This window comes from Lissotriton helveticus, chromosome 5_1 (assembly GCF_964261635.1).
Source record: "Lissotriton helveticus chromosome 5_1, aLisHel1.1, whole genome shotgun sequence".
Taxonomy (NCBI): Eukaryota; Metazoa; Chordata; class Amphibia; order Caudata; family Salamandridae; genus Lissotriton; species Lissotriton helveticus.
The window spans coordinates 637,365,838-637,392,178 of NC_136065.1; the positions used below are offsets into that span (position 1 = coordinate 637,365,838).

Here is a 26,341-nt window from a genome sequence, read left to right on the forward strand (position 1 = left end):
GCATTTTCTACTGGTGGAATACATACCCTGAGTGAATATACCAGAAGGTGATGGGTTATGGGCTGTGTTGTGGGCTCCACAATAAATTCAAACCTAATCAACTTAAAGATTTTTAAATATCCATGATAAGTGCATTAGGATATAGTCAAATGACTCCGTGCCAGACTTACAAATTGCAATCCAGTTCTCTCTTTATTTGTGTGGGAGTCTCTGATAGGGTAGCAAGTTTAATTTCCCATACATTGGCTTTCCTCCAAGCCTTTACAATCTGGGTAGTTACTACAGACCCTCATGAAATGTAGTACTGAATGAGTTTATGTTTTTGCTTTCAATTTGAGTTACAATCTTAACTAGTGCATTGCAGGTTGATTAAATTATGCAGATTTGATAGTAACCCACCTCTAACATTGTTTCACCAATAATTGTTTCATTGATAAGTATTTCTCAAATTGAGTGATTGGAGAACTCCTTCAGTAATTTTCTTTATTTGATAATTACATATTAGCTTTATTTGTTTCTTTCAATACCACTTTATTTTATTTTTAACTTGGTTACACTAGTAAATAAGCAAGGTAACATTCCATAGCTATCCCATAAGATAAAACTAAACAACTTGCAAGTTTAGAGTGCCACCCGATTTATGCAAAACAGGTTTGGGAACTATGGGTAATTCTCATTTAGGTGAATATTGTTAAAAGTGAAATTCATTGATCTGCCTGACAACTTAGTTCAGTTTTTCAAATGTTTGTATTGTGCAGAAGTCTATAGTCATTAGATTAGCCTAAAACTGCAGACACTAAACCAGAAAATTATTTTAAGAATTAACATTATGTGGTCAACGAATATGAGTCTGTTACAGCAGCGCTTAAAGAATTAGTCACAATATAGTTGTTTGCTAACATTGTGTTGAGGGCAGTCGATGTGATTCACTTGGAAACCTTTGCATTTAAATGAGAAAATTATTCCTATTTTGGGATTGCATACTCCCATTAGACTCTTTGCATTGATACTACTAGCTGTAATCTGATCCCAGCGTTCTTAACTATGTTTTGAGCACCTCTCATGCGGATCTCAGTTACTAGCTGATAAAGAAATGACTCAGTTGTGATGTCCTGCTAATGCGTAAAGAGGAGATATTGAACTAGACCTGCTGTACATATCAACTCGGTGCACTCCAGCAACTGCAATCTGCTCACAAATATGTTTCAGATACCACCTAGGAAACTGAGGACAGTGAAACGCTTTCTTTAAAACGTTTTAACCCCTTCGGTGCTGATGACGGCCGGGAGCCGTCATGGCACACAGTGCTCGTGTGCTGATGACGGCTCCCGGCCGTCATGACCGCACCCGCGATTGGAATGTGCCGCACAGGCGCAGAATCGCGGCCGTGCCCAAGGGGTTAACTACTAGCAAATATTCTACCCGGTGAGCAGCACTCTGTCCGCCAAAAGGCGTGTGATGGTTGTGGCTGTTCCACTCCAAGGCTGACCTGGTCTCTATGTTTCGCGTGAAATCTGATGCCATTTGTTGTCTGGAGGTGCATGTTGCAGCATCTCTATGTGATTGTCACCATATTTGTGCCTGTGATCTTAAGACTAAAGAAGCCTGTGTCAGAAATCTAAGCAAGCAAAACCTTTCAGGTAAGAGCTTTAGCGAGCAAGTTTTGATAGCCACTGTAAACATGTTCTGTATAAGCATGTGCTTCTGCATCATTGACAGGATGTACTGTAAGGCAAATTGGACATATCCCAAAATATTGGTACCTCGAAAGTCCAGTAGCAGAAGGGTAGGTTCAGTCCCATGTCAGAGCATGAAGAGTGCAGGCATGAAAAAAGGCTGAAAACATCATCAAATAGTACTACAGGAATGGCTTGTGAACTACAGATTCCTACGCTGTGGATGCAAGCAGGCTGACAAGGCAGATTATCAGGCAAGATATTGAGGGTTGCAAACCTGAAGCAAGAGTGTGACTCCTTGGGAACAGCATATACTACAACTATGCCAAAATTAAGCTTGCAGCTTTATAAATATATTGTGCTCAAACATTTCCAATTTAATAAAGTTGTGTTTATAGAACTGGTATATAATCAGCCCAAAAACTGTACAGTTTATCAGTAAACAATTCATGAGCTGCCCCTTGTCCCAAGCACAGATTGAAGAGAAGCCTCAAATCTGCTCATGTGGTGATTGCTAATGGATTTCTGACCCTGCAGCCATCTCGTGAGCCCATGCAACTGTGTTCTGGATTGGTTCAACACGCAACGTCTATGGTACCCCGAGCATTGCCCCCTAAAATACAGATTTTTGACAACTCCATTTGATTCATTTATGCTCACCTAGTCTTGTCTATTTCGAGAGTTAGACTTTGATCCTCGGGTTTGGAGATGTTTTAGAATGGGTTCTGTTCAACGGAGTATAATGGCCCACTTGCCAGAGTGCAATTAGTGTTCCTAGATCTGTTTCATGTCTCCGTCTTCTTTCTCCTCGGCAGCCAGCACCTAGAACAAAATGAGATTGACAGGAGCAGTGCATACCTGCTCTGTCCGTCAAACCATCCATTCTGAAATCTCTTCCTTTATGGAATATGTTGATTACGGTTTCTAAAAAAAATCATCAATAAAATCACAGTTAAAAAGAGAAAGACAGGGTGCATAGGTCAGAAATACTTGAATTCACATGGCAAAATGCAACATTTAAGAATTCATGTTTACTAGATACAAATTCCAGTCAGTTCTGCAGTACAAAAAAGCCTTAAAATATCTGTCTGCCTCTGGGCAGAAAGATATTCAAATTTAGCTCGATTTTTTTCTTGTGAAAGAAAAGTCTCCCTTAGCAGCCACAAGCTTTTCTTTGCAGTTTTGATTTGTCTGCAATGATATGTGTATCCGGAAACCGCATATGGGAGTTATGTGGTAATATAGAAACACATGGCAATGTAAACCAAGGTCTTGCTGAGTCGGTCTCTCAAAGATATTGCATTTCCACCCCTCACAACTACAAAAGAATCTGGTGGTTTCAGAGAAGGGAGCAAAAACCAGGTTATCACAACAACCAAGATTACAAACACCCAGCACGTATCAAAAGTGTAATGAACAAAGATAAGTATTTAAGGAAAAACGACCTTCGCAGGATGATAGGATGTCCATCAACTACCAAAAGAGGTCAGTGTCATCACTTGGATATCCTTCCTTCCTACCACAACTCCTCCAGATCACAGGGGGAAGTTGTGTGGATTGGATTGTGACCAGGCCACATGAATAGCAACAGAAGGAGGTGCAAGCAAAAGAAAAGAAGATTACTTGGTCATCTATTATCTTCTTTCAAGAATGGATATTAATGGCTTGGGTGATGGAGTTGTCAGTGCAGTGCATGTACGTGAAATTAAAAGCGATTTGGGAGAGAAAAATTACTTTAATACAAATATCCCTGCCAACCCTATTAAATTGGTGCAAAAGCAGCTTTCAACAAATAGGCCGCTTCACAATATGGTCAACTAGTTTCAGCCTTAAGGGCCCCTTGCCCAGGCTTTCTTCAGGACCTAAATACAAGATTGGTACTGCATTCTTTGAAAAGTGAAATGTGCTGAAAATAGTCATAAAAATACAACCTTTTATGTAAAAATACCTCAATACAAGCGGAGTGATCTTCACACCTGTAACAGATAAGCACAAACATCCTCGTTATTAGACGAAAATCCAATTACAGATGCTCACCAGAAATAGCGTCTCATAGCTAAATACCATTAGATAGCTATATAAATCACAACTGATTTCATTTCTTGCACCGCCGTCAAATAAATCAAACAAAGAATTTAAAGACTCAATACTTTTTAAAAAGAAGGTCTTTTGAAGAAAGACCTGACTAAATTTAAGCATGAGGTGGTCTATCCATATACCAGTGATGATTACACCCCTCCAGAGTTTAATAAGAAAGGCAGGAGATATAGGGCTCTACATACTCGGGCAGTAGTTCCGAAGACAATCTGAGCGACTCTGAATTTTCTGACACCGACAGGCAACAGCTCAGAGGTCGTGGAAGAAGAGCAGCATGGAGAGGACAAGTGACACCACATATCCAACAATGGTGGCCCCCAACACCATGGGGTTTCCCGCCACAACAATTTCAACCACAAGGTGCACCTTTGTAGTTTTATCGACAAGACTTTAATAACCAGTCTTTTTTAGGGTCAGGCCCAAGCAGAACCAGAGGCAGAAGAAGAAATCTGCAACCACAAGTACATTGGAACCAACCCCCACCAGTGCCTCAGCAAATAGGCACCCGCAGCAAATTCAATCAGAATCAGCTGCAACCAGGGCTGAACCCAGAAGGGATTTGATAGTGAATTTGAGTCAAAAAATCTTGACCGCAGACAAAGAAGAAGTTCTTAATAGAGGTCTTGGCTTCGTAAAATACGCTTACATTACTTTTTCAAAGACAAGGACCAAACACAGCCCCTGATTGACACGAGCAATACCGGGCTCAAAAAGCAATCTACTTTCAATCCTCCATTACTGAGTGTACCACCGCATGCACTTAGTTTTTAACTGTTGTTTTCATAGGTTTTATGTGACTAGACACCTTTTTATTAATTGCAATGTTTATGCTTTGCTCTTTTATGGTTTTTCATAAACTGAATAAAGATTTACCGTCAATCAATCTTGCTAAGCATTTTATACTCTGTGTTTAGTATTGATAACAGGCGGTAGGAGGACAACTGAGGCGGGGGTTTCCCTGGTTTCAGTAGGGATGTAACTACTGATTCTCTGGTGAAGGAGGGAAAAAGGCCTGTGTCAAGGGAGGAATTGCATAATTTTTCCAGCCATGGAGTCAGTTGGGCGGAGTATGTAGGGTAACATTCCACTGGGAGTCCATCAGACCCCGGTGTTTTATTGCGTGTCAGGTCCTTCAGGGCCCCTCTGATTTCATGATCTGTAACCGGAGCAGAGAGGTCCTCCCTAGCAGCCGCCTGCACCATAGAAAGTCACGTCCCTTGAAGGAACCTCTTCAACTCATTCGGGTAAGGAGGGTGTTGCCGAGATTATAACCCTGTGTAGGTTGCTCGGAAAGCTGTGTTGATATCAAGCTGTGTTGTCTCTGCGTCCTTGGTCAGCGTGTCAACAGCTAAAATCGGTGTAGGGGAAAGGTTTGGACATATCAAGCCCCCACTCTATCCGGCCTCCACGTGTACCCTCTGTGTGTAGAGTTGATAATCTACTACTCTGAGGCGTTTCAGCAACTCCGCATACTGCACCCTAGCTTCCTGTAACTGGGGCGCCACAGCTGCAGTATCAGACGCTGCTTTTTCAAGGTGTCCCAGGGAGCCTCTACTTGTTAAAAATCTTGATGCATCACTTTCTGAGCCCCCACCACGAAGTTAATGGCAGTGCCTTGAATCACCACCTTGAACGCCTCCCATTCTGCAATGGGGAGAAAGCAGTACCGGCGTTGGTCTTGAAGTATGTATCTATGATTGTCCCCAGTGTATCCCGAAATACAATGTCCTCCAACAGGCTAGGTTGGAGCCTCAATGTGTGAATCGGAGCAGGTACTCAGCCCCATGCCAGTGAAATTTCCAAGGGGTTATGATCTGATACAGTCTTACCCAGGTAGGTGGCATTGGTGAAATTCGGTTGGGCAAAGGAATCGATCTAAGCGTGAGTGTAGTGCATGTGGGTGTGAATGAAAGGAATATTCCCTCATTCCGACCCCACCATACATCAAACAATTCTCAGCCATATAGCCATTGCTATGGCAGTCGGGCTTGGCAGGCTGGTGCGGTACCTGGAAGCGGGCTGTGCGATCTATTATGTGTGACATCCACTACAGCATTGAAATCTCCCCCTAACACCCAAGGGTAAGGAGCACAGTCAGATAATACGACAGACAGGTGTGTGTAAAAGGAGTTTTGCTCAGTATTAGTCCATAAATACACCCCAGCACAATCATCTGCTCATCCAGGTCGCCTTGCACTAACACATAACGACCCTGTGTGTCCACCCTTGAGTCCTGCACCCCAAATGGCATCCCAGCTTGGAGCCAGATCGCTGCCCCCCCCAATCCCTCCCTCCCCCGGAGTAGGCCGAATAGGAGGTGTGAAGAGATTGTGCAATTTGGTGGCCTCTGTGTCAACCAGATCTGTCTCGTGAAAAATAGTGATATGTGTCTGTTGCCTATGGAGTTGGGCTAGTATTGTGTCTTTTTTTATACGGAACCCATCCCCTGCATGATCCAGGTTACAAAGTTATATTGTTTAATGACCGACGACATGTGCGTGTGTGTGGAACTGCATACAGTATAGTATGTAGCACACCAAATAACAGTACCCCCTCCACATTATAATACGTGACACAATCAAACATAAAAAACAGTCCCCAAATACTTGGTGCAGTGATTTGTAGTCGTTCAACTCCAATGTCCGTCTTGTTACCTCTGCTCCCCTTCTCTTCTTCTGACATTCTTTCGACCATTTTTTTTGTGTCCCTTCACTCTTCGCAGGGTCTGTTCATCCTCTTGTTTCCACTCGATCCTCCATTCATTCAAGACTATGTCCCTTTGCATTGACTTGTCTGTTCTTTCATTCAAGGCTCTCTCCATATTGCTTTCACCCTGTCGCTCTGCTAATCAAATGCTCTATTGTTCTGATTCTAAATATTGTCGTAAAAACAAAACAGAAGCCAATCTAAGTCTGCTGGAGGGCGCCTTATGAAATAGTCCATTAACAAGAGTGCTCTGGTGGGTGGAAAGGGATATTTAGTCTTTTTTGGGCATTTCTCCCTTCTGCTCCTGACAGCAGGAACATGGTGTTGAGTTGCTCAATGATCAGAACGTAAGTATTTCTATAGATGAGAGAGGCAGCTCTCCTAGAAAAAAGGGCAAGCTAGTTGGGAGAGCCTCCTCCATGTACAGCCTTCCCTAAATAGTGAAAAGTGGCAGAGGTTTTGTGTTTACACCAAATAAACATGGTCAAAGGGCAAAGAAAGGAAATTGGCAGACTTATTTAAAGGGACAAATTCGCCAATAAAAGCAAGTGATCCGTAATTGATCTCCTCCAGTAAGCTTACTCTTCTACAAGAATGGTCTTATTATCTTGGTAATCTGTTTATTCTTTTGATATTTACTTGTTCACGGTTCGTCTTGTTTTGCAGCTGGACAACCTGGTGCTGATCAATAAGATTAAGGAGCAACTGATGGCAGAGAAGATCCGGCCACCTCACCTCCCCCCTACGTCCGTACCTTCCCAGCAGCCGCTGCTAGTGCCACCTTCTGAGACGAGCCAATCCGTCATGACTCTACAGAAGCTGCAGCAAGTTCCAGGACTACACTCGCAGTCTGTATCACAACCAGATGTGGCGTTGCATGCAAGGCCAGCTACTAGCACAGTTTCAGGTATATATATGGCGCGATGTCTGGGTGGGGTGTGCCTCCTATGTTTAGAATAGGCCAAGCGTTTGTGTGGGTTTTGAATATCAACCACTGTCACCTACTATGAAGCACTCAATTGCGCCATTTAGCCCTTTCCTAATAGTTACTAACTATGGCGTTTATCGAAAGTAAAGGTACAAGAGTATAGCAAGGAAGTCTGCATAAGATCTGAGGTATCTTGATTCAGTAGCCAGTCATTGCCACTAGGCCTATTGCCCTCTGTGCCGCATTGCTAAATGTTGTCCACTCTATATTTTGGGCTATCTTATTATAGCCCGTGGCTATTTATGGACCTCTAGTGAAATTTAAAAGCGGTGGGAAGTAAATGCATGGAGTGAGCAAGCAAAGTGAGCCAGTCCAACTATCTCAAGTGGGAACAAGGGGTGTTCTTGTTAAAAATAGATGGCAAAAAGATTTATTTTACAGAACAGTTTACCAAAGAACTTGATTTACAAGCTATAGGTTTAAAAGGATGTTCCAAAAGGGCACTCCTTAATATATTCAAGTATTGGATAATGTGCCCCCCCCCACCCCCAACTCGCACAGGATGTAATGTGAAATACCCCCCTCCAAACATACATACAGGTAGGACATCTCATCTTAATGATATTATTATTAGAATAATTCAGAGGAGATGTTAGGGTGTGCGTTTCTTTCATAATTTTAATTTTACTTTCTTTACAATAAAGGGTATATTAGGTTGCCTTTACAAGGGTAATGGCTGGGCTAAAAGCAAACAGTAGAAGTAACTGGATACACAAGGAGGGTCATGGAAGTATAGAGCAAGCACTAGGTCCTTGATGGCGGAAGATGTTGGAGCAAAACAATTACTACACTCTGCCCCATGTGCTCGGCTCCTGCTCTCTACTGAGGATGCATAAATATGTTATAAGAGGCAATTGTCCACATGAAGGATTTCCTTTGTCAACTAGGGTCAATTAAGTATTGTGCCATTTTTTTGCATCGCAGCGCTGAGATGCTCAAGGGTAGTCCCGCGCTTTACAAATCCCATAAACATAAACATGGGCCCCTGGACAATTAAATGGGTCGCAAAAGTCCTGAAAATACAGAAGATGGGTGTAAAGTACAGTTTGTTATGTTAAATCACACATTTGGATTTGTCTCCACAGTGTTTTTTATAGTGTTGATATACCGAAATGAGTGCCACACACCCGCCGCGCCCACTGTGTGCCCAGAATAGCCATCCAATACACCCTGCACCCATGGAAACTGAAAAGTTTCCAAAACGTTCCTACCTTCACCCATCCTCCCCAACTGAGGGGCTTCCTGGACTCATCTGTCTTTGTCTACCTTGTTGCCTCCGAAAGTGCTTCGAAGCACCTTTAAACCACATGTAGTAGCGTATAATTAATAATACAGAATTAGAAATGTATGTAAAGATGCCTTGAAACCAAACATTTATGTCATTAAGACCTGCTGCCTGTGCCATTCTGTTTCTCAGACTAATAGTTTGTACTGACGCGTGGCTACTGTACCCAAAACTGTATTTGGACTGGGAGCGATTGTGGGACAATACTTTCTTATGAATTTGTGTTCCATGCTGAACAGTGAAGTTGTAGTGAAGAGAAATCATGATCATGTTATTACAGATGTAATCAACTGCCATGCAGAAGGCCTCATCTCTCGTGCTCTCTGTAATGCTCTGACTCTCCCTGCCCAGTCTTTACCTGCCCACTGTGATAATGTTCTTCCTCTCCTGTGTCCTGTTCCTGTTCACGCTATTCTTTCTTCTTTCCATCCATCACTTCGTTGTTTGTTGCAGTAGATGCCTCAAGTCAACTGGGCTTGGCCAGATGTGGGTCCTATGCTCACCGTGCCACAGGATCCAAACTGTGCCTCACTAAAGAGACCCAAATAGGCCGGTACCAGTCTGTGGTTGCTTGAACTCCTATGTGGAGGGGCCTTAACCTGGCAGTGCAGGCAAGACTGTTAGTATTGGAGGAGGAACAAGATTTAATAATGATAATTACGTATTTGTATAGGGCACGACTACCCGGAGGCATCTCAGCGCTTTGTACGAATACCACTGAGGAACCCTTCCTGGCCTTTCCCTGTGAAGTGCCCACTCCTGGGCACCCCCAAGGTGAAGCCAGGCATCCTAGCGTTGTTGGGGCCATTGTTGAGATTAAGCAAGCTATTGCCCAGAGTTGCAGAGTGGGACTCATGATTAGAATAGGCACCTAGGCGAGAATTATCAGGGCTGAGGAAATTGAGCCCAAGACCCGCCGAGGCGGGAATTGAACCCTGGTCCCAGGCCAGACTTCTGCATCAGGGTCTGCCGCTCTAACCATAGAGCCACACTTCCCCACAATGCATACGGCAATGCCTCTATCTGTACTGGCATAGTGAGTGCACTTAAAAGAATGAACTGGAATGCATCCTGAGTGATTGCCAGGTGCTAATACATTTAAGCATCCTATCCATCACTTTGTTTGTTGCAGTAGGTACACTTTGTGCGACTGGTAAACCCTTACATTGTCCCACGGTCACTTTACACTGACTCAAGCTACCTCTGATGTGGCCCCAAAAGGCCAGAACCCATGCGGGGTTGCCTGTGTTCTTGTCTGGAGGGGACCCGACCTGCCAGTACAGCCTGGACTGTTTCTGTTGGAGCAGGGCCAAGCATGATTTTCATTTGGCAGGTGTCGGTTTGCAGTCTGCCTGAAGCGGCACAGCCATTGTATCCAAAGAATGATCAGTTTTGACAGTTTTTTTTAAGTTAAAATGAACTCTTGGTGAGTCCGGTATTGCTAACACACACCGCACACAGGATAAGACTTATTTGATGCACAAGTCCTAGTTGGTTACATTGAGTGGTTTGACCGGTGCATGTACTCTCCATTAGTTCTGCCAGAGGGAAGGTATGAAAGGCTTGTTCAGCATTCTCCCCTATGGCATGTTTGGTATTTCTCAAATGTCACAGCCTTTGTAGAAAAAAAAACAGCCTAATTGTTTTCTTCAGGTTGGATCTGTTTGGGAACAGAATGGGTTCAGTACTTGTTTGAGTTGGGATATTAGAAACAGACTGCAGGAGAAAGTAAATTATTCCCCTTGGCAATTTTTTGTATATAGTCTAAAAATGCAAACTCCCAACGCTTTTTTCCTCCATTAATCTGGTGCCCACGCAGCCAATTCTGGACCGGTGATAATCTTAATTAGTTTCAGGTTAAAAGGTCGGCCCATTTTAAGATATTTACAACCTCAATGCCCTCTCTACTGAACAGACAGCACACCATTTTGGCCGTGTTTCTATTGATTGTTTTAAAATAGTTTTCATAATATTTGAAAATGAGCTGGTATTGTAGTTCTCTGAAAAGCTTGACCTCGGCAGGCAGCATTGATTGGAAAGCTGACCACCCCTGAGGAAATAGACCCAAAAGGACAATTGTAACGAGCCAAAGTGACAAAAACCTCAAATCGTCCACATAGAGGCCGGCAAAATGAATATCCAAAGTGTTTAGCACTTAAAAGGCTTGATTAAGGTGTTTGCTTCAATGTTAGAGGCTTGATAACACCTCTGGTATGTAACAATACAGACATTACAATATTAGAATTTTTCAGTTAACTTTGAAATCAATAAGGTGGTTTCTGGTCAGTTCTGATTAGGTGGACTTCACAGCTACAGGCAGGCGTGTTAGATAGTAGGACTAAACTGAGATCCCTCAATATCTAGGGCAAACTCAAATCTGCAGTGCGGTGTGTGTTTACAGCACCGCAACTCGTTCTCTCAAAAAGTCTTGGGAATATGAACATGTGTGTGCATGCTGTTAATATGTGCATTCAGATTCTGTTACAAGGATCTAGTATTTTAAATGCTGGGTTTGCCCACCTCTAAAGTTGTAAAAGTCAGAAGAAAATTGCTGAATGATGTTATTCGACTCTGACCATATTGGCAAAACCAATTTCTCAAATGTTCAATGAAAACTGTCTAGACTTCATTTATTGAATTGCTCATGCCATCATCATCAAAACATAAGAAATGAAAGCGTCGTCTTACTGCGTGTAGTAGTAGTGGCAGGTCATTACTCTAGCAGAGGAAGCAACTAAGGGATATTGTCCACACTTTGGCAAGTAAAATGTATAATCTCAGACTACAGAGAAATCTAAAAAGCTGACGAGGTTCATCCTGCAGACCAGTTGTCTCCTCCGGCCTTACATCTACACAGCATTTTGAAAAACATACCATTCTGGGTCTGCAAAAGAAATTGAAAAGCAGACTGTAAATTGCTTACTACACACACAGAGCCTAATGTACAAAGGTTGGGTCGCAAAGCAGTTCTCATTTTTCACAGAGACTGCTTTGTGACACATCCTCAGTTTTACGCTGCAGTAGATATACACATTCATTGTAGTGCAATAGAACCATTCAGTAGTATTTGCAGAATCCTATCGCCTTAATATTAATGAGTAGGGGTTTCGTTCACAAGACGAACAGCAGACCTCTTCCATGCTTTAACAGAATTAAAAGTTTTTCTTTAATACAACCATTGACGATTAAATCAACAGTAGCTACAAAAAAAAATTCATGGGATGTTGTGAACGGCATTGGGGGTCTGTCTCCCTCTCCCCACTGCCTACAGCCCACATTCACAAAGTTTATACTGCCCCTCGTTGGAGAATGAGATTTCTTTCATGCGTACCCCCACCTCTTCAGATTAGCAAGGAATTTCAAAGTGTATTTTGCGAGTAGGATAGTCCTTTCTAACCTACAGAGTACTCTATCTACATTGCAACTTACATTTTTGTGGTGACATAGCCTGCCCTTTCGCAAAACGTAGGTTTTACTACAGCATAAGGGTTTGTAAACTAGACCCATAGTCACTAGAAACTTAGTGAGAACTGACCAGACCTCCACAACAAAGCAAACCCTTAAACTAGATGGTCAGTATTTGACACATGGCACATATTTGCCAAATTTTGTTTTGTATTTTTTCTTCCCCATCCTTCATTTTTGCTTCTGTTTTTGAGAGAGCATGATTCAAGACAAGCTGGTAGTACTAGCCATCACCTTCAGTAGTATAGATTAGTATTCATTTGAGCACCAGGTTATATACAAGATAATTATATCAGTTCGTTAGTGGTCATTTGCCCCACGTAAACTGTATTACAAATGTATTCTCGCCACTCTGGAGCTTCTCCTTAGTGCTCTGGTAGTTTGGATGTCAATAATGCACTGATTCCAGGGAATACAGTATTTACCAGGTTCGATATTAACTTCCTATACTAAGTTTGGCTACTTGGAATATATGGTAATGCTGCAATACCACACATTTTTCCTTATTGCAAGCTGCAAAACTCACTGTGTGGTATTGTCCCTGTAGATGTACGGCCAGGTTAGTGCACTTCTTGCTATCCCAATTGAGGTGCAAACGTTCATTTGTACCCTTATTGAGATCAGAAAGAAACCTCATATGGTTACTGGTCACTGCCATAGTATATCTTTGATTAGGTGACTTAGATTTCTCAAACACCTCTCGTAGATCAGTGATTGCGATCCCATTTTTTGCAATACAAAGTGTGTATGCAGAGCTCCCATAGGACACTCAAACGTACAACAAAACTTAATTTGAACAAATATAACATACACCCAGCACTGCACAGATATGCCTAAACACCGCCACTGCACAACTCCCAATAGACCTAACACTGAAAACCTGCACATCGAAGCAGTCCTTATTTGCCATCTAGAAATGTCACACCCTTTACCATGTACTGGTACAGAACAAGCATAAGCAACTGGTAAAACCCTCAACCTTCAGACAACAAAAGCATACAACGCAACTCAGCAAGTAAGACTCCGCCTTTAAATGGAAAAATGGACTAGAAGATAATATTTATAACTCATCAGTACAATCTGAGTCACATAGATCTGCAATGGAAAACTTGGACTACCAGCAGCTGTATAAGGCTTCACATAATTCCTCAAGGTGCTCTATGCAAATAATTCTAACAAATCAGAATACATGGGATTCATCCTGCTACTAAGCACTAGTATTTATGGCTTCCTAAACTTTATGCAAAAGGGCCAACATTAGACCCATAAAATGATTATTTGTAAAGTGGTATAAATTTTAACGCAGTAATTGGAAAATAATCTAAAAATTACGTTTGTCTGTCTGATTTCCATTTGGGCCTATTGCTTAGTTTCGTTTTCTGCTTTCGGTGTGTATACAAATCTTATTCATATGTTTAGTTTGAGAAGTGCCAAATGGTTTGATTCATGCCTTCAGTTGGTCTTGTAAGATTTACATATTCTCTTGTTACCTATTTCTAATCTTCTGATATTACTAGTAAATTCAATTTGGTGGTTATTTGATAACCTGTTAAATTTTTTCTGATTTACCAAATATAATGAGTAAAGGTTCAGTCACATTCCTACTGTTGTTGTCCATATTCTCAACCAATGCTTTACAAGTGTCGGGACCAAAGGCAGTCGAGTCTGTGATGTATATCGAGGATCTCCAAAGAGTAGCTCAAGAGCTATTAGTAGCTCACCAGCTTCTACTAAGTAGCTCATGGACATATAGCTATGCCCCGTATTTAAATCAAGAATGTGTAGGACACAAGATGAGGGAATCAGTGCTTCTTAGCTGCAGACCCTTAGAGTGGCAGCTAGACAAACCACTGACACAGTGCCCCATGATAACACACACAGTATGAGTGACTTCACCGGGCATGTAACACAAACTCTCGCAATGTGACAAAGCAGTATGGTGAATGTTCATGTTGCATGTGCTCGTGTTGCCAATAACACTCTGAGTGAGCCCTAGGTTAGGAAGGAAGAAAGCTAGACAGAGCCCTTTGAGTGCAGTGCTGCAGGAGTTCAGTCTTGAGAAGTATTTGTAAATAGGGCACAGCCTTCGAGTACAGTGGCTAGAGCGATAGTGCAAATATGGAAGGGTCTCAACCAATCAATCAATCAATCATTTGTAAAGCACACTACATACCCGTGAGGGTCTCAAGGCGCTGGGGGGCTGTGGGGAGCGCTACGCGCTACTGATCGAACAGCCAGGTCTTGAGTATCCTCCTGAAGGTCAGCAGGTCTTGGGTCTGTTGTAGGCTCAGTGGGAGGGTGTTCCATGTCTTGGCGGGGAGGTGGGAGAAGGATCTCACGCTAGTGGTTGCTGTTCGGATTCGAGGTACGGTGGCGAGTGAGAGGTCGGCGGAGCGTAGCTGCCGGTTGGGGATGTAGAAGGAGAGCCGTCTGTTGAGTTAGGCTGGGCCAGTCTTGTGGAGTGCTTTGTGTGCGTGGATGAGGAGCTTGAAGGATATCCTCTTGTTGACGGGGAGCCAGTGCAGGTTTCTCAAGCGGGGGGTGATGTTTAGGGCAGTTGGTTGCAGGATAAGAGTGCACATGTGTGTGCATGCCTGTACATTCATGAGTGTGTGATGTGAGGCTCTTCCTTGCACACAGTGGTCGTTTCTGCTGGCAACTTTGGCACCTTAGACTACCAGTGGCATTTAATGCTACTCTGGCATAGAAGGGTCATCTCTGGCCATAATGTTGGCAGACCTTTGTATTTTATGTTGTTCCTGGCATAAGGTTGACCCTTCTAGACATATTTTGAACACTTCTTTATTATCCTTGTCCTCCCCCTACCATAATAGTTTCTCCCCTAGTGATGGTGGCCACTCATAGTATAATGATGTATATCCTTCGCATTGTGTGAAAATCTTTGGCATTATAGTGACAAGCACTTGCAAAATAGTGGACATCCTTGTACGTGTCATGGCCACCACTGGCATTATTGTGGCTATCATTGGCCTATTGCAGGAATACTTTACACTATGGTATCCATCTATCACATATTGTAGCTATCAGTCCTTGAAATTCAGGTTGCCATCCCTGAGCTACAAGTGCAATACAAGAAAATTTGAGTAAGAATTTTGATTTTCCAAGCTTAAAATGTAATGAGAATTGCGATTTGATATAAGTCTGAGGCTTTAATTATGTGCAATGCTTTTTAATGACTGCCTAATACAAGCAGCAATAGTACCATACCAACACAATGTAGAACTTAGTAACATTCTAATCTTCCTGGAAGAGCGTCTTTAATGCGGTCTCTCAAAATAGTAATGTTGCATTCTATTCTAAACATCCGTTCCTTCTAATAAACCTTTGCCACATTTGTGAAGCCACAGACTTCCAGATTTCTCCCTCTTCCCGAAAATATGATGAAACCTATTTAAACTCTTCCAAATTAACTTTCTCTGTACACGAAAAAATTAGCAAGACTATACGGAAGGAAAATTGAATCATGTATCATAATCATAATAGTACACAGTCCACTTGCATTCCTCGAGGGTGAGAAATGAGCATGGGATAATACGAGCCTTCTATCCGCAAAAAAATATTGATTTTCATACACAAAGTTCTGAAAATCACAAGTTTTGGTAAAGACTGGAGGCTCTGAATATATATGAAAGTTCAATACCTTTGCTCCATGCTTTCAGAAACTTGCTTAACTGGTTTTAATTGAAGGTTTGCAAATGTAGACATATTCAACCAATCTGCAGATTGTCAAGTATTTTCCAAGATTCCACCCATTACAAAGGACTTGCATGCCACTGAATTTCTTGGTGAATTAGCACCAACATTGACACCAGTTTCCTTCATCAAACGTCTGGCCCATCAGGCAGTTGTTGCCACTGTACAGGCTTTTAAAGGCTTTACATAAGAAAACAGTATCTGATTTGCACCTGTTGATCTCCCTTCTTTAGTTCTCCCCTCATGCTCTTTTACACAGTTAGTGAAAAATGGCCTAGGTACAATCCTGTAACAGATATTCACCAATTCTTGACATGGATTTAGTCCTCTAAATTATATTAATTAGGTGTGTCGAATCTGTTAGATAACTCCAGGGCCTTAGCATCAGAAATTAACTTAAATTAAACAGGATTGCCAATTTCCAAGACCGTTGTTTCAATGATAAAGCCTCATTATCGGGCCAATATTTTAAAAAAGCCAACACTAAATTGACATCCCACAAAATAGTACATTTTGGTGTTGGATGTCTCTTAAAACAAATATTTCACACAATCTTACAAACAAAAATAATGTTAATCCTACTGGACAAAGGATCCACCAAAATATGTCCTGTGGCAATCGTTGACCTCTATGTATTAAATCAAATCACTACCAAAAAGCTCATTATAAACAAAATGCACAAAATTAACTACAGGGATTAAAGAATCAAAACCACTTTGAAAATCCAGGTACTCCAAGATTTCCTTTCTGTAATGTACCTCCTTATAGTTCCAATTTCCCATGCGTCTTTGACCAAATATGACATTTTTCTAGAAAGATTCCCTGAAATCGTCCAAATAACCAATTGAAGCTGCCCTGTCCGAACCAACTCGTGTATCTGCCTCTAAAAATTGCTAAACAAGATCGGTAAAAAGAGAAGTATCAGTGGGGTGTCTGAACACATCTGCATCACAGTGGAAACTAAGCTTGTGCTGGCTCCCAAACTTGGTAGTCGGCATAGGTTTGGTTTAAAAACCAGATATACTTAGTTTCCCCAAAACAGGAATTACCACAAAAGGAGGAAAAGCATAACTTTGCATTATTGTCCACGTCTGCAAACATTAATTGATGGCTTCTGGGTGGCCTCCAGCTGAAAAAACTTTCAAAGCTGCCCAGTCAACCTTGATGCAAAAATATCTAAAATCAAAGGCCCTCGTCTCACTTTCAAACTTGGAAACATTTATTTATCCAACTTCCATTCACACAATCCATCATAAACCTTGAACTCCAGTCTGCTTTTAAATTCGTTCTTCCTGGCACATGTTCCTCCCTTAACTAAGAAAACTCTCTACAAGACTCCTTATTTCAAAGGAACCTGCTTTCAGACAATTTATATGTAAAGCCTGTTCCTTCAAGATCTATCTTCCACAAGTTCACATTGTGCCATCCAAGGCATCCTACCCCTGCAGACTTGTAATGACCATTAATGCAATAGTCCCGGAAAAATAGCTTAAATTGCTCATGACAACAGACCTGTGAAACTGGCTATATCCTTTAAAGTGAACGTCCCTTTGCTCTACATCATTCTCAACTGCTTCCTAACATGGCAACAGTTCTGAATACACTAAAAACATACACTACCTTCTTCTCAGGTTGTAGTACTGATTGCTCCCTGTCCATAAAATATTACAGGCTTCTCCAATGAGTAGCTAATTAGCTACTGGTATTTCTCCATCAACCTATAGATAGCTCTTCTGTGAGCAGTCCAACCTACTAAATTAGAAGCTTTTGCTTGGCTGAATTAATATATGTATACCAAAATTGAAAAGTGTACATTTGAGATAAAAATGTATGTGTTTTCTGACCTCGTAAGCTGATGTTTGGAGAGAAATGGTTGAAATTTCAAGAAATATTTAAAGCTGAAATGTAATTGATAACTTGTGTGGCACCGGGGAGAACTATTATCAGTATTATTACCTTGGTGCCAGGGGCATAGCAGCTATGGCTATTATGCATTACACATATAAAGGGATTCCAAATTATGGCAGCCTTTTTTATGGAACTGCTGGAAACCTTGCCTGATACCCTGATTAGAGGTGGTAATGTTGCATAGGGTGGCCACTAACATAATCTTGTGAAATGTGGTGACTATTGCAACAATAACCAGTTTATAGCTCTGGATGATTTTCGTTGACTGTTAGTAGCTCTTATGACAGAAAAGTTTGGAGACCCTGTCCAAATCTTCCAAAAGGGACACCTTAATTTTCAGTCAAGCTAACTACATCTGATCCTCTGCCATCAGTAGAATATCATCCAGATAAACAATCAATCTGATGCCTTTGCCATAAATAACCTATAACCAGTCTCGCACATTTTGAAGAGCACCATGATGTTGATAAACACCCAGGTATAAAGTTCTCTTTTGCCAGACACTCAAATCAAATCTTAACCTGCCTCCTTCCTTTGGAAGTAAACAATCGGAAGTGGAAATTATACTTGTTTGATTTAGCTAACATTTGTCCCCTTGCGTGATTATCGCTCAACTTGGTGCATTTTCCTCTTTGAGGGTAGAATCCTGTGTTTGTGTGATATCCTCCTAAGAAATCCCTTCTTCATTAATAAGGTTACTGAAGATGTAAGAAATTGAGGTTTAAACTGACTGCGACCTGTGAAACAACCTCCTCATCTCCACGTCCAACTAAAAGCAGCACCCATAAAAATCTTTTATCATGAAGTTCTAAACCTTATCCAGATTTATAAATTTACCAATTATGTGAGAAAATTGCCTTCAAATAGCAAACCTTGTGAAGTAGGACAATCTTCAGCAACAGCCAAATCGATAAGCTTTAGATCCATTCTCATGAGGATAGTTTTCCTCCTTTCAGCTGCAGTAGATGAGTTAGAGTTGCCTATTAGACAAACTGTTCTCTGAATACATCCCCAGAGACAATATCAGTAGGTTTCCTTGTAGCTATTGCTATTTCGGCCATAATGAACATATGGGCTGCAGGACCAACTATATTAAATATTTAATCTTGGCATAACTTAAGAGACTTTTCAGGTCCGTCCCTTCTTGGGATCTTTTCATAATTCCATCATGTATCTGGCTATTTCCAGGTCTATTTCAGGAGTTTGACAGACCTGGTCAGCCACAACAGGTTTAGAACATTCAAACCACAGGATTTTATTTTCCTTTTCCCCCAGAGGCTTCCTTAATTTTGAATGTAAATATCTTGCCATGTACTTCAAGGACACCAATCCTTTGCTCTAGGATAATGTGTTCCAACAGGCTCAAACATGTCTTCACTTTGGGGGCGTCTTAAATAACATCTTAGCAATTGTATCTTCTGTGTTAAAAAGATAAATATCTAAATCATGCCCTTCCTGCAAATCCAGTATGCCCTGCAAGTTATCATTATTATCTGTCAATGGCATCTTTCATGTTACTATATTTTTTTCCCTCAGGAAGGTGATTTCCTCAGTCATACTTCTTCGCCTTTCTAATGGATTTTATATTTAAGGGCAACCCCCTTAATACTTTATTAAAAATATTATAGTTATTTATTTTTCTAGTTAGTCGAATTTTCAAAATAAAGTAATAGAATGTAATATGTACTCTGGTTTTCTACATAGGACAGCTAGAGCTGCCACAGTAAAAAATTGCTTTTGGGTGTTAGCCAACTAAAGGAGATGTTGACATTAAATGTCTGCATATCCTACTTTTAAATACCTTGCACCCTTTTTTTTAATACTACAATGCCTAATAGCAGTGGCGTACTAATATTTAAATGGGAGGATCTTACCGTCCAAAGGGGTTTATTTTGGCAGGTAGAATTGCAGTTTTACAGTGCTACAGTCAGGCAATAGTAGGCCTGAAACCATGGGCGCAAGGCCACTGTAGTGAATGGTTAGAAGTGTACCAAGTAGTCCATTGTTAAAAAGGGAAGCATAGCACTGATTAGCCTGGTTTAATTCCTGAGAGTTCTAAAGCCAGCAAAGGGCAAAAATTCCGGGGCGAAAAGGCGTATTTCCCACAGAGTGTGTGATTCCATTTCTACAACTCCTCGCTTTTTGGTGAATTAGTGTATCTATGCCTAAAAGATCCTGATGGGACCTTAGGACCATAGTGCCTTCCTTTGAACCATTTCATTTCATATTTGTTATACAGGAGAATTTTAAGAATAGTGTTCCCTAATTCAGGAGTCGCAGCTCACAAAAATCAATCAAAAAGTACATGGCTAGATCTCTTTATAATCTATGGAGAGACAACAAGATGAGTGCTTTCTAAACAGTAGTGACAGATTCAGTTAGCAGTGTGTATTCACAAATATTTGGAAGTATAATTTTATGTCACTAGATGTTGTAATGTAAAACCAAAATGCAGACAAGCAATTGTATGGTAGTATCAGTGCATGGTTTGAAAATAGCATTGCGCCTTTTGTGTATTCTAGCAAAGGAACAGATTATGTATTTGATGCGGGTGTGTTGAACCAGTTGATGCTGCCCATCTTTCATACAAATGACTGTATACCCCTTTTGACATTATCCTCCTTCTCTTTTTTTTGTTTTGGATTCTTAGCTAGCTTCTCTTCTTGCTTTTCAGGGCTTGGCATGTCCTCCCGCTCCTCCAATGTAAGCACCTCAGAATCCAGCACGGGTACCAGTACAGGCACTCCTTCCACTCCAACCTCCAGCAGCCAGAGCAGACTTCTTGCCTCCTCCCCGTCGCTCATCTCCGGAGTTGGAAGCCCCCCTTCGCTGGACTCTATCAAGACCATCCAAGGCCACAGCCTGCTTGGAGCACCCAAGCCTGAACGAGGGAGGAAGAAAATCAAAGCAGAAACCCCAACGGGGCACCCTGTGCTTGTGGTGCCCTATCCGATCCTGGCATCGGGGGATATTGGCAAAGAGGGAAAAACCTACAGGTTGGAAAATGAGCGGTAGTGTACCACCTACCAGTGCTGCCTTGTACTACTTATAACAAATACTTCTTGTTTATCTTCTGCTGGAGCTGCCCTCTTGAGATAGTGAGTGTATCAGTCCCCCAATAATGCCTCTTCGTATTAATTTCCCTGTACTGCTTGTTGATACTGTTCGTCATGGTGTGCCACATTACACCGTTACCTCTGTGCTAATATTAATGTCTAGTCTACCCATTTATCTGCTAGCTGCTGATATTCACACTGTCTTAGCAGCAGCTCTAACATGATTCTCCTATACAACACACCAGCACTCACCTTAAAAGCAATACTAATATTAACCCCTTGCATGCTGATGACGGCCCCCGTCCGTCATGCTCCGCGGTGCTCGTGTGCTGATGACGGCTGGGGGCCGTCATGAACCCGCACACCTGCGATTTTGCCGCACAGGCGCAGAATCGCGGCCGCATGCAAGGGGTTAAAAATAATATTCCTAGTGTATTACATAAATATGCTGCCTGGTGACGCTAGTTACTGCCTTCCAGTACAGCTTGTTAATAATATTCCTGGTTTTCTTACTTCCAAGACTGCCTTATAATAATACTAGTGTAAACCAACCATCGCTGCTTACTGATTTGAATACTTCTAGTCTACTACCTACTGTTGCTTCCTGTTGGTATTTACATTTCTTAAGTTTTACCTAGCAGTGCTGGTCTTTTAATAAGTCTTGTGTACTACCTGTCAGTGCTGCCTGTGAATACAAATACTATGTGTTCTACCTACCAGTGCTGTCTGTTAATAATACTCCTGTTGTAATACCTACCGCTGGTACTGCTTATTGATAGTTGGCGGTGGGCTACTGCCTGTCTTCCTTTGTCTAAAATGAATACTAAATGCCAGATGACCATAGTCTGATACACTGTCCAGTTTGAATGAGGGCTGTGCAACGGAGTCCAAAAAAAGCTTGACTCTGAACATGCTCTAGGAAGAGCAAAACCGTGGAAACAAACAACGGTTTCAAAATATTGGTCTGTAATTTACTGCTAGTGAACCAGCATCAATTTGAAGCAGGGTATATGGATACCCTTGCCTAAAGGTTGCAGTGTGCAACTACACCTGCCTGTAGGTGTGTTCATTTGGGGTTGACGTGTCCCTGATCCCAAAAGAAAACCTCCATTGGGCATACCAATTGTGCACCACTTCCTATGCGGCACTTAGTCTCCTGACACTTTATTGCTCCATGTGCTTGTAACGGTAAAAGCAAAGACATCCTTTAATTTTCAATGGGACACGCTCTCATACAAATGAGGGCATGCGCCCTTGACATAGTGGGTGCTAAACTTGTGTCATGGACATAACAGAAAGAGCCATGAAAGAGGGTGCAGTCTGTTCTGTTGTACATGTGTGCCCAGTTTCAGGGTTGAGCGGTGCAAAAAGCATTGTATATCCTGTAATTGCCTCTAATCTAGTGTATAGTTTTCTGATAGATACTTCCAACTGACGGTTTCTCACCTTGTGAATATCCTGAAGGCTCAGACTTGTTCCAGAAACTCAAAAAGCAGTGCTCCTGCCCACTAGAAGGTTGCGTCGTGTGGCTCTGTGCTGACTTTGTTCCTCTGTGAAAGTGACAAAGGGAGCCGCATATAATCGCTATCCATGTTCCCTGACGTCAGTTCTTTTCTTTTGGTTTCTTCAAAAACAAATCCGGAGCTCTGCTCTTTTTCTTCACTTGAGGAGATTTTTTTTTCTCTTGTTATTTTTTCTCTTAAGTCTGCCAGTGTGCAAGGCAACATGCCATTTTCGAAGACTACAGGGTTTAAACCCTGCAGGTTTTGCTGCAGGCTAATGTCTATGACAGATCCGCACAATGTGTGCCTATGGTGTTTAGGATCAGCGCAGGGCTCCAATTCGTGCAACAACTGGCCAGATGAACCCGAAAGCCATCCAAAAACGTGTAGGTGAAGGTCTATATGGCAAAACATAAAAAGACTTCGTGCAGATCTGGCTACCTATCGAAGACCACAGTGCGGACTCATTCCTGCAGAAGACCTTCGTAGAGGCTGTCCTCGGGTAAGTCCAAGAAGAAGGATAAGTCAAAGCAGGACTCTTGAGTCTTCCCACCACTCTCAATCGCTAGAGAAGGGGCGAGGGCATCACCTTGGCTCTCTGTCTCACTTTGATCTCGTTGCACCCTGCTTTTCGGCTGTGTCAGCAATGTGTCAGCAGGTCAAAGCCTTTAGGGAGGTCATGCTGCACATTTTCAGCACTCTTCAAGGTCCATCTAGCGCCTTGGGGTCCCAAGAATCCACATGGGCCTCTAGTCGGGTTACCCCTGGAGGATCTCCCTCAGCGCTATATGTGCCTCTCAAACTCGCTTCGAGTTCCGCACCGGTGATGGTGCCAACTTTGGTTCTGGCACCAAACTCTGCACCAATGCCACAGACGTCCCTGCCAGAGGAGGATCCACAATCTGTGACAGTGTCTGAATCTGTGCTGCATTTGTCTCGACCTCAACTGAGGCCGTGCTTCAAACCCACTGTAAAACACACAAGATGATGGACGGAATGTTGCACACAGGCAAAACATTCACCCCCGTCACAGATCTGGGTTTAATCCATCCTTATTTTGCTCACCAAGCCACCCCAGTTCAGACATGGCCATATGCAAATCAGTCTTGACCCTGTGCCTCATGGGAACAGTCCAGCCCGAACTGCCAAGCCATGTCTTTCCTAGACCGGAATCAAGCATCCTAGGACCGGTTTCTGGCTATCAGCCGTCTACAGCCAGGATAGCTTGACTCCAGTGGCTTAGTGAGCAAGGAACCCACTGTGGCACAGCCAATACTCAATCCTTCCGACTCAGACACAATACCATTACTGAGCAGTTGAGCACCAACTTCTTAGCTTATATTCCAACCAGAGCCCTCCATGTGGAAACAATAATGGAAGTAATGGAGGCAAGTTTGCCCTACCCTATGATGAGGTAAACTGGTATGTACCATTTGTCTAGATTCCTCACACAGTACTGTTTGTTTCCCCCACAGCCTTCGTCTCACCATGCCAGCAACAGAGGAAGGTGCATCTTATGCCACAGTCACGTAGAGAATTGCTGACTTTCCTTTGCATGCATCTCCCCACTCCGGGCTTAAAAAGTAATGACCGAAGGAGCTGGGCTACTCTTTGGGTCCTTTTGTATAAGTATGGCAGTTTCCCCCAAAATGTTGCCCTATTTTGGAATATGCCAGTGGCTTGGCGGGTAGGCAGTGCTTGTCCCAGGCGCCTGAACAACAACCCTACCAGCCCTTAAGGGCTTGGGCCATTGCCCCAATAAACAACACCTGTGCATATCTTTACGCCACCCCTCCAATAACAACCTCAAAACCTCTTTAGTGTGCCATTAGTGGCACACATCCATCCTGTAGCATCACATCAGACGAATAGGCCCTTCAAATCATCCAACAGGGCAAAGCCCTGCCATTGCATTTTGACCTTCTGCACCTGCCACCTACATCAGAACAGCTTTCGGATGACCACCTGTCTGTTTTGCATCAGGAGTTGCAGGCTCTTTTGGCCAAAGGATCCATAGATGGGGTTCCCTCCTCGGAATTGAAATATTCTCTTTTGCTTTAGTGCCCATTCCCCTCCTTTTAAGCACACAAACCCCACAATTTGTTTCACTTAGGGTCTGCTCTATATTTCACTCACCTGGTATTCTCAGCCTCGACATCTCTTGATGCTGTTTACCTGCTTCACATGATATTAAAATATCGGCTGTTCAATAGATGTGCATGTTGACGCCTACTTGCTGCCCCCCAACCCCCTCCACCACTTATCTCATTGATCATTGTATGGACACCAAGGGCTTATGGGGTTGTGGCATTTCCAAAGTCTCATCCCTAATGAAGCACTTTTTAAGTGCCCATATTTTGACTCTTGAATATTAAGGTTTATGCAGGTCAATTAGCCACTGCAGTGCCTCTTTTGCTAGAGGCTACCAAAGATTCAATTATGATATGACTGCTATGAAAACCTTTAGAGGTATCACTGTTATGGATGCCTTTTCATATGTAGCCTTGCTGCTTTAACCACATGCGTGCGGCGGCTTTTTTCGCGCTGTGCTGCATTTTTTAAATAACCGCGTTACATGATGAGCTGAGCTCGTCATGAGCATGCGAGCGGCGCAATTCATGACGAGCTCAGCTCGTCATGAGCATGGAAGGGGTTAAAGGGAAGGAAGTACAATATGTATTTTTATCTGGAACTCCAGCTCCCTTTTATTTGCTTGTGATTTTTCCTAGCTTACACATAAGTACAGGTATGCACTGTCCTGGGCAAGTCTTTTTATTAATTGTACTTTGAGGGCGAAGTGATTGTTATGTTATGTTATGTTACGTTGTTTTTGTATAGCGTACGGCTACTCGAACAGGAGTGTCCCGACGCTTTATTTCCACCAATGGCTGATAAAAGGTAACACAACACAGTAAAAACAGAAACCTAAACGAAAATAAAAAGACCATTTAATAGAGAAACAAACTAAGAATTAAAAAGCCACGTCTTCAGGCTCCTCCTAAACTGAAGCAGATTGGGAGTACTGCGCAAAGCAAGCGGAAGCGAATTCCACACCTGGGGAGCTCGACAGCTAAAAGATCTCCCTCCAGCGCGAGCCTTCCTTACCCGTGGAACCACAGCTTTAAAAAGGGATTCCGAGCGGAGAGAACGAACTGGATGATAAAAGTTCAGCCTCCGCTGCAGATATCCCGCCCCTGATCCATGCAAAGCTTTATGCATCAGGGTCAGGGATTTAAACAGGATCCGCTTCCTAATAGGGAGCCAGTGAAGCTTCTGAAGCAACCCCGAGGCACGGGCTCGCCTACCAAGACCAAAGATTGCCCGGGCAGCAGAGTTCTGCACCACCTGGAGGCGCTGGACCAGGTAATCGGGGAGGCCAAGAAAGAGGGCGTTGACATAGTCCAGCCTTGAACCGATAAGAGCCTGAACGGTAATCCTCCTGTGCTCCTCCAACAGCAGAGGCAAGAATTTGCGGAGCATCTTCAGGATTCCGTAACAGGTACCGGCCAGGCCAAGAATGTGGGTTCGCAATGCCAACTGGTTGTCTAACTTGACGCCCAGATTGATTCACTGCGGACACCACTGGTATGATGCTAGGCACTCGCAGGCAAGACCTTTAATTGGCAGCTCCATAAAACAATTGAGGACAGTTTTCATAACGTTTTTACCTCCTTGGAAAAGAGGAAATAAGGGACTAGCATTGTTAAAATGAAAGTGAATCTCTCACAAGAAATGTCTGCTGTTCACCTTTTTGATCAGAGTTGGAATCCAAAGATTGATCCTAACCTCTTCGATGCATCGCCAAATTAGGATGGCGGTGGGAAGGTACCTCAGCGGACGGAACGAACGTCCGCCGTGGTCCCGCAAGGCGGGCCTTTTCCGTCCGCGTTGCGGGACCAGGTACAATGGGTCAATGGGGGCGGTGCCATGCAGGCACCGCCGTG

At 42.7% G+C, this 26,341-nt stretch overlaps 1 protein-coding gene across 7 annotated transcripts in view; it reads left to right on the forward strand.

The window, feature by feature from the left end:
* Positions 1–26,341, forward strand: part of ZNF362 (zinc finger protein 362) — a 190,792-nt gene that overhangs the window by 117,107 nt on the left and 47,344 nt on the right. For 4 of the 7 annotated variants that reach the window (XM_078643020.1, XM_078643023.1, XM_078643018.1 and 1 more), the window contains 2 exons: positions 7,146–7,386; positions 20,490–20,835. In XM_078643020.1, coding sequence (XP_078499146.1) covers positions 7,146–7,386; positions 20,490–20,835 — 587 coding nt within the window. The remainder of the gene's footprint in view (positions 1–7,145; positions 7,387–20,489; positions 20,836–26,341) is intronic. The other 3 variants (XM_078643019.1, XM_078643024.1, XM_078643022.1) reach the window with 1 other exon arrangement.